The 9756-nt window shown below is 44.2% G+C and overlaps 1 protein-coding gene across 1 annotated transcript; it reads right to left on the reverse strand.

Moving 5' to 3' along the window:
* Positions 1-1530: 1530 nt before the first annotated feature.
* RAP2C (RAP2C, member of RAS oncogene family) lies at positions 1531-8069 on the reverse strand (the record flags this gene model as incomplete). The annotated part of the gene is made up of 2 exons (XM_010142040.1): positions 1531-3273; positions 7750-8069. A coding segment is annotated over one exon (279 nt), but the record flags the coding sequence as incomplete, so codon positions are not given.
* Positions 8070-9756: the final 1687 nt, after the last annotated feature.

A 9756-nucleotide genomic window follows, 5' to 3' on the forward strand; every position in this document is an offset into this window, starting at 1 on the left:
GGGGGTTTTGCCTGTTGACACATCACTGGGTACTAAGGCAGCAAGTTTTTCTGAAGGCGAAATCGCACCTTACATTCACACACGGCGATGTCAGCACCAGGACTGCAGGTTCTCAGGAAGATGCACTTTCTGCTACACGGCCCAGGCAACAATCGTTCACTTGAACTCAAGGCTTTTACTGAGTGTTTTAAGATAATTGTTAGGAAATCGCTTTGGGCACTCCCAGCTGGAAGGTTTTCTAGAAAAACCTTGTGCCTTCTGTGCGGCACAGCTCCAGGAGGGCTCACTGGGCTCAGGTGGTGGCAAGACCATCGTTCCGGATTACCATGGTGGAGGGCAGCTGCAGAGACACTGTAAGATGCCAGAACCCACAGCCACTGCCACCTTCACACACACACAACGGGCTGCATGAAAAATGTATTTAAAGACTTGGAGAAGATACTTGAACAAAGCTTTGTCACTCCAGCCTGCGAGGAGCAGCACCACCGCTGCTCTGAGCGGGCTCCTCAGCTCCCGAGGGGTCCCTGCCTCGCCCAGGAGGATAACACACGGCCCCCGCTCCCCCTCCTCTCTACTGGGAGCACCCAAGACAGGGAGCTCTACACCCAGCCTGAGCCCAGCTGCACACTCCGCTTCCCCCAGCCGGAAGGAATCGTTCATGACAATTCAGACGTGGTTGCTCTGTTTAGAAAAAAAAAAAAAACCAAAGGCAGCTTGTCAGTTCAGCCCCCGCTAGAAGCAGCAATTGAAAGCAGACGAGTCACCCAGCTTGGTAATACAGGTATCTATTTTATTAAAAAAGTTACAAACAGGTGGACTGTAGGGTTGTCTTACAAAATGACAAGAATGAATTCTACTGGAAAAAACTTTTTACAAAGCATTATAGGTCACTGTTCTGTTTTTGCACTTGTTATTCCAGATTTCGCCTATCGCTGATAAAGATACAGTACATCAGATACATGATGTCAGGTTACATTTGTATTTGCAGAGCCCTACTGCAGTGATTTGAACAACTCCTAAACAGATGCCATAGTAAAGACAATACATATTGCATTTATTATTAGCCTCTTACTCTAATAAGCAACTTCACATGCAATCTATTGAGGAAGCCTAAAATAACTTTTGGTCCCTTTTTCCCCCCGAAGTGTGCTGAAGAAACCATCTCTCATCCTGCCACTCCTGTCACTCTAAGCTAGTTCAAGGGTTTTTTTAAGATTTTTTTAATCTTTTTTCTTTTTTTTTTTTCTTTTTTTGCTGAGGTCAATGAAAACGAACACTGGTTTGATAGCAACCCATAGGAATGAACTGCTGATTAACAGTAACCAGCTCGTTTCCCCTTAGACAAAGGAAAACTAAGATCTTTATGAATTGCTTTTATTTTTTATTACTTCCTTACAACCTACAAAAAAGATCAACAACCACCATTTTAAAAAAAACCAAAACCAACCTAGTTTGAATGCAAGGTTTGGTTTAATTCTGATATCAAAGTGCAAACCTAAGTATTAGCCTCAGCCTGTTTATAAAGTTGGTACAAACGGGAAAAAAAAAAAAAAAATTCAAGTAACCCCACAGGGAAAAAAATCAGGTGTTTCGATACCCAAGCAGAAAACCTGGTGCCCTCTTCTTCTCAGGATTCAAATTCAACACTGACCGTAGACTCAGACTCTATTCCTGCTAACAGTGTAAAGTCAGCCTGCATGATTACCAATAAAAGACATTAATGTAGAGATACTGTACCGGTGATCTTTTATTGTTTCAAATGCCATCATCCACAATACAATTCGTGAGTTTTAAACTGCTTAACCTCATACATCCGTCACTGCTTTTACCGGAGCTTTTCTCAAAGTTATTTAGCTATTACAGGGAAAGAATGTACATTTCTAGAAGCATGTTCAAATGACTAAAGCTGGGCTCCTAAAAACCTAGAACTTTGGTGCAGTAGGTGAGCTGCAGTTATTAAATTTCTGCAAAAAAAAAGTACATGTTTTAAACCACTGCTAGAAAAAGCTCTCATGTATGCAACATGTTAATAAAACCGAACACAAAGATTTTATCTGTTCTTTGTACATTTTCATTCTGCTCTTTATACCTGTGTTATTGTTAAAATTTTCAAGTATTCAGAGAAAATGTTGATCAGGTAAACAATAAGGAAGGCAATGGCTGTTTAAAGCACACTTGCAGTTTAGTCTCACTGAAATCTGGTGCTTTTCCCCTTGTTACACCAACTTGTCTCTAACATTAAACTTGTTCACTGGGAAAAAAAAACAAACAACTAAAAAGCAATTTGTGACAGTGCAAGAAAAAACTTTAACAAATATTGCTTTAAAATATTATTCAGAAAGACAAATATTAGGAACTATAAAATGTAAAGTGATCTTATTTGCATTAGATTTACATGTGCAGAGGTCTACTAGATGTCTCTTTAGTGTGCCAGGCAAAGCTGAGCTGACTGACAGGCATACAGCCCAGTCTGGAGGATACATTATCCCTTTTCAAAGGCATAAAGAAGCTATTTGTAAACAAGCAAGTTTAGAAACTCAGGAGAAGGAAAAGTGTGCTGCCATTATTCAATGCTACAATTGTCACTGTTGATTAAATGAGTTCAAGAAACCCATGATTGCAAGAAACGAAACATCAGCTGGAGACTTTACGCCCCATTCCAAGTAATCCCTGTTGTCAAATCAGACCAGTTTCAAACACAGTATCACAGCTGCATCTGCCAAGAAAAGGGACACTACATCCACACAACAGAGGTGCCTTCAGTATCTTTTCATGACACCGTCACACGTAAACAAAAAGTCTCAAAGAATGACCAACTACATTGAAGGAGAAAACTTTGCAAAGAGAAATAAGCACTGATGCGAGGTAATATACAGAAGTAACCATTTGTTTAAGGCTCAATTTATTCTCCATTAAAACTCTTTTAAAAGGCATTGAGTAGGTAATACTGAGTTTAAGTATTTAATAAATACAAGTTCAGAAATTGATTAAAGAAATCAATTAAAATATTAAAAATGAACTCTTGCATATTAGCCATTATATGAACTTAGAAAGCTATAAAAGGACTGGTAGATAAAGAACAGATTTTTAAACGTATGGTAAACATGCTAAGCATTCTGATCAAGGTGTGTGGATCCTGGAGGCCACCAACCTTATGCACTTAGACGTATGGCAATGTGCTGTAATAGAGACAGGTTTACCAAGGCTCAGCTCTGCAACCTGGGCTGAAAGTTCTCCAAAGCAGCATCTGTGCAAGTTTCCTCTGAGTTTTATCTGCAATTTAAACAAAATAACTAATGAAAGCCATATTCAACACACACGCAAAGTGAACTCAGCTTCTCCCACAGCGTGCAACAGCTACATTTCCACACCGAGCTCCGAAGCACTGTTCACACTGCATCCTCCTTCTCCCGTTCTGGTAATACCAGAGGCACGCAGGGAACCATGTATCGCGAGGAGCTTGGTAACAGCTGCCTCTGTGGGACACTAAATTGCTCCCAAATACCTGAAACCACAAGGAAATTTAAGTTCTCCTGCACAGAGACAGGTTCACTCGGGTTTGCCTTGGTGGCGAGGAGACACTGCATCACCCATTGAAGCAACAGCATTTTGCACAACTTCTGGGAACAGGTAGATGAGCCAACTATTCAGTTTTGACATCCAAGTTCTCAGCATTCAGACACTCTAAATTACTAAAAAAACCCCTTAGTGTTGATCAGACAGACTCAACAGGGACAGAACCGTGTGCCACTGTTCTCAGCCAATCACACAGATGTTGCCAATGTGTCCAATACATCTTTGTCTTTGAGAGCTTCTTGCACTCTGCAAGATTTATGTACAGTGATATTCTAAAAGCCTCAGTTGAAGCTCAAAGCCTGCAGAAACCTGTCCTTCATAGGCACGTGCACCCGCTTCATCGGAGCTTGATGTTTGGCTTTTTTAGCAATTCTGATGAGTCTCCTCTGTTCTTGAAGTCATGTCTTTGTAGGTGCCAGGACCTTACATTTCCTACTGCACCATTTCATTTCAGCTGTTGATTTGCTCTCAATCAATAGTTTGTCACGGCAAAGTGCTCTGGCAGTCGGGGTTGCCCTTCTTGCCTGATAACTGGTCACTCCCAGCACTGAGGAGCACTACCCCTGCGCTGACAGGAGCAAACAGCCAGGTTTGGCTTGGGCTTGTTTTCCAGCTAACAGTAATTCTCACCCAGTCTAGCGAGCACGTGTTGTTCTGCTCCACACACACCACCCCCACCTCCCCCCCCACACTGTTGCTAGTTTTAGATGGGGAGAGCTCCTATACTGTCAAAACTGCAAACAAACATTTAGCTTCTAATGGGGATGGATCAGGCCTGCTTAATAGGTGTTCTATGTTTGCTTCGAGCACAGGGGAGGCAAACCATATAGAGTGCAGCTCCTCATCCTACCAGAGGTTAGATCCATCCCAAAACTTCACCCAAATCCAGCATCCGGAATTGCTGGGGGCAGTAAGAAGAGAGATGGTATTTTCTTCCATACGCTCCCTCAGCATCCCCCTATTTGCGGGTTAGGGACCTGCAGCCAGATTTGTCATCTTTCCATTTGACTTGTCCTTAGTTACTAGCCTTAGCACCACACGGTACGTTATGTGCTTTCACTTGCCCATGAAATTTCTCCAGCACTCTGAGAGCAGGCAGGAGAGAAGGGGATGTCAGACAACCTAGTAGGCTAAGTTTGTCTGTGCTGCACAGCCACGCAGCCCAGAAGAGAGTATACTTCCAGTTTTTACCCCCAGAGAAAAGCACTCCTCCTTCAGCGCTTGCTAATACCAATTACTCATGAACAGAAGGAACACGAATCATGAATCAGCATCAGTCTTCCAGCCCAGTATTAAGATGTTCCCAATCCAATCAGCCCCTCCACAGAAAACCTTTAACACAGCAGCACTGTAACAGGTGTCATATTTCAAAGAACATGGAACGTTCAAGAGAAATACTAGTGCAAGGAACAGACTGCAGCTACTGGAGATCTCACATCTCCGAATGCAATAATAAGAAGATGCAGAAGCAGGAAAGGGAAGGGGAGGAAACAGGATGCAAGATACCACACATTTTTAAAAGGAACTGTGAGTTATCTTGATTATGTAGTTATGTTCCATCCTCCATTTCACCCAAGGCAGGTGACTGGAACAGTAATTTAAGCAGGTGCTACTCAAAAATACCATCAAAGAACCTACACAATGACATAGTTGACAGATAGGCTGAGGTATCGGTACCAAAAAGAGGTAAGTGGTACCTGCTAGTTAAAACTGACACAGCCTTAGATAAAACCATGTCCAGCATATAACACCCCCCCCAACCCCCCTCATTGGCTGCCCCACCAGAACCGTAGAGACACAAACTGTTTCTACGTACTGCATTCTGACCTGACCCAGAACTAAGATGACTCCTGGACACAGACAGACAACAGGAGTCAGATGAAGAAGGCTCTGCTAAGACAGAGCTGCAGTTCAGGCCCACTTCCTACACAGAGGTTTTCAGGCAGCTGGTTCCACTTCCTCAGTTTCACTTTGCCTAGGAGAGGTCATTGCTAAAGCAGATGTTTGAGAAGCAGCAATTGTTTCCTGGATCACAGATAAGCCGAAGAATTACAGAGCTGCTTATCACAGCTAAAACAAGACACCATCAGCAGCTCTCCTGCACTAGACAGAGCACATCAGCCAGAAACCAGCAGGCAGCGAAGGCTTATCAAAGTGAATGAGATCCTACACCTATTCAAAGAACAAGGCTAGAGTGGGAGCCAGGAAGAAGCAAATGTCCCAAAAGTGTGAAGCTGAAATGAAAGATAGAGAGAGCATGAAGCCTCTGAAAAGCCGAGTCGAGTAACAGAAGTTTCAGACATGGTGAGATCTGGACTCAGTAGGAAGCTCCTTAGGAAGGAAGGACTTACTTGTTTGGCACAGGTGATGAGATTACACTGGGCAGAGGCAGCACCTCCTAGAAGAAAGGAAGTATTTTGCTTGATGTGACATTATGAGCTAGGCAGAATGAAGGAGAGGAAGGAAGCTTAGGATCCTCTATCCCAAGAGATCACAAAGACACAAAAGTACACATTTCTTCCAAAGCAAGAGCAGGCTTTGCTTAAGAAGCTCATCAAATCTAGGCTTAAGTTAGGATTCAAAGGAACAATGCATGGTCCTGCTCCTCACCTCAATTTTATTTTTACGATGAAACTTGATTTTTAACACTAAATCCAGAACTGGCCAGGTTACAAAGAAGCCTCCCTTAGGAGCAACCAATGCTGGAAGTATAAATTTCAGAGATAACAAGCCTGATTTTGTCAGAGTTGAAGACAGCGAGCTGCACAAAGATGCAGCTAGTAACTCAGGGCCTTGTCAACACCTTTGGCATGATACTTTCAGTCCAGACATTCTTATTTGAGAAGCTGCCTTAGAATTAAACGAAACTTTGCATTACTATAAGCGACTCAAGACAGTAAGCCTGCAAGCGCTTAGTTAAAAAAGCAGCCCTTCCTTGGACTTACTCCTTCCTGTAACGCTCTGCAGGTATTCCAGATTAGCGTACGAGGAAAGACTTTTTTTGTCCTTTGCTCCGATACAAGCAGTTCGCTCACCTTTCAGCAAGCGAATCTTGAACTCAGACGCACCTCTTACATGGTGACAGCAGCCTCTCCTTATGTGACTGGACTGGCGATAAAACCATCACATATGATCTCCAATATGCCAGTGCTAGGGCCGTGAGTATCTAAAATTTTACACCCACAAAGCACTTGGTAACAATCCCAAAGACGAGCTTTGAGACTTCACCCTCTAACCTTGCACTCAAGATTAAAAAGAGACGCATCGTCCAAAGCTTCCAGTAATAATAACCTGTTTTCCCTCTTGCCCCTGAGACACAAGAAGGTCCTTTCACTCGAGAGTTCCTAGCATGGCAGGCAGAGCCTAAGCCCCAGTCAGCGCCGCTGTCAAGAAGGGGCAGTTCTTCCCCCTGAGTTACAGGTCCTCCCTCATCCCTGCACATGCTCTCAGCGATGCCACCGAGCTGTTTTCCAAGAGTGGTCCAACAGACAACTGAAGGTCTGATGGACCAGCTGGCTGCAGGCAGAGCACACCAGTGATGGAGAGGAGTCCTTGTACGTAACACGGATTCCAGCCGATGGCGAAACCAGCCCTGCAGGGGCTATGACATAAAACAAGAGCAGGGGTTGCCCAGAACCACCTTGTACAGGAATGACAGCGTGGCTGCATGCAGGGGATGAACGGATCCATTTACACAGTCAGATGGAAAAGGTACTGAAAAAGACCAGCACGCGCCGGCAGGGCCAAAAGCAGCTATCCTTGCAGAAAAAAATAAAAATGATTGAACTCCAAAGCAATTCCCGTTACTTGTAAATAATTCAGATACCAGCTACAACCGATAACCCACTGCAATGTCACAAAACAGTATGGAGGATAAGGTGATATCAAACGCAGCACTGACAGTCAACGTAGCTGCAGATGAGATCATCTGATTTGTCTCATTGTAAAACTGCTTCAAGTAGATGCAACGTTCCCTGACAAACTCTACTGAAATAACGCCAGGAGCCCATCTGACTCAAGCAATCAAGTGCAACCGAACGCACAAGCTTCCACCTCCTTGATGGAAGGCAGCCTCCAGGTTAGACTACTTCATTCCACACTCCCTGCCACGCTGGATCTGCTCACACAAGCAGCATGCTTATGCACCTCAGTTAGTCATGACTGTTCACCAACCTGCTCTGTATGGCCATGATTGAGGTTTTTCTTAATTTCTCTCACTGGACGATGCAAGTTGTACAACACTGATCTTGTTTCTCAGGCAGGGAGGCATAGTTCATTTGCCTGACGATCTCAGCAAACAGTTCATCCACCATTGTTTTGCTCTTGGCTGACGTCTCCATGAAGGGACAGCCCCACTCCTGAGCCAGGGCTCTGCCTTCTGCAGACAAGACCTCTCTCTCCGACTCCAGATCCACTTTATTCCCCACTAGGATGAGAGGAACTTTCTCGTATCTCTTCACCCGGACAATCTGGTCCCTCATCGGCTTGATGTCCTGATTGAACAATCCGACTGGTTAGTACGTGTAAGCAACCACATGAAATTGCTATATAAGCGCTACAGAAGCACGTTCCAATAACCCCCACATGCAGCCAAACATTCGCAGTACATCAGATTTCTTAAATTCACAACCATGCAGACCTAGAAGTCTGAGGAAGTGTACTACCCATCTTTAATAAGAGTTATTTTTATTTTACATAAACGTACACACATTTCATTACATGTATGTGTACACACAGACAGTGACTACTGTGCTCCAAGAGAGACTTTCGGCTCAGCTGGAGGAAGAGACAGTACAGCTGCTGTGGAAGTTGGTTTCAGTTTTCAAAAAAAACTGTCAGGTCTGATGACCGGTAACATCAGCAGCAGCAGGGCGGCATTACCCGATCGTTTAGAGGGCTTGTGTTTAGTTCACAGCTAGTCATTTAAATCCTCTTCTCACTGCTGCAATGCTTAGATTAATTCATTGTGAACACGTTTAATCACATATAAGTAACCAAATTAGATGCTGTAAAGAGATTTTTATTACCTAGAGATGCATTTATTCAAGCCTAAGCTAACATCAGGAGCTTACACGTGAAAGTCTGAGACAGTCTCCTCTGCCCCCCAAGTGTTCCAAGTTACTACCAGTACTAAGTTCTACAAATTCTTGCATAGTTCCAAGACAAAACAATCGAAGTGTTTGGAGTTACCACTGCGTAAAAGAATTGCAGAGAGCGATTTACCCCTACAGGCTTCAGAGTGACCATGCTACAGGCAGACAAGAACAATTAAATACGAACAGGGCGCACTACTAACTGTAAGGCCACTCCTCACATAATGGGTTCCCAAAGCAAGGGGAGAAGCACCCCAATGTCACTGCTGTTGTTTTCTGAAGAAAGCAGGTCTTCGACTTGGACTGGGGCTATTTCGAGGCCTCTGCTAAGATAAGGTTTAGCCTTCAGCAGAAGCAAACATACTGCTTCGGGGGGGGGGGCAGGTTTTGCCAAGCAGCTGGAATACGCCCAACTCACCAACTCCAGCCAGCGCAGTAGCTGCAAATCCCTGCGCTGCGTGGTGCTGCTAAATCCACGCACTCACTCACACAAAAAAAGCCTCACTTCTAGAGGCAGCTTAGACCGGTTACTGGCTGAGATATTGCCATTTTTTGGAGACTTTTAATAGTAGAAATGAAATCCAGACCCAGGAATTATCACATACGGCTTGCTTCTCCTCTCCAGTACATCACCTACTCCATGAAAGCATCGAGCTTATGCTGGACAGGAAATATTTTGGGGTGGGGGCAGAAAATAGCAGCTTTCTTAACAAGTCACAACTGCAGAACAATAAGACTCGTTTCCAGACCAGCTGAAGAAACAGGCCTTTCAAGCAGTGGTGGGTGGGAAATAAAACAAAAAAAAAAGAAAAGGGAAATTTCGATTTTAAGGTCGAGTGATTTCTTCATAGAAGGGGATTGCCGAAAGGTTTCTGTTGGGGAAGCGGGCGCGGGTCATTGTTCTCCAGCACTGTGTGGGATTTAACAATGGTGGCACCCTGATAAGTACCTGCGCAGCGAGCAGCTTTCCACCAGGAAGCAGGGCTGGCAGAGTCACTCTCAAGCAGGGTATTTCAGCTTCTGCCCCTTCGCAGATAAAGGGCTTATACACACACATAGCCAACCCTAGAACTTCCTTCTCGGCCCA

The sequence above is a fragment of the Buceros rhinoceros genome, unplaced genomic scaffold, assembly GCF_000710305.1.
Source record: "Buceros rhinoceros silvestris isolate BGI_N320 unplaced genomic scaffold, ASM71030v1 scaffold22198, whole genome shotgun sequence".
Classification (NCBI taxonomy): Eukaryota; Metazoa; Chordata; class Aves; order Bucerotiformes; family Bucerotidae; genus Buceros; species Buceros rhinoceros.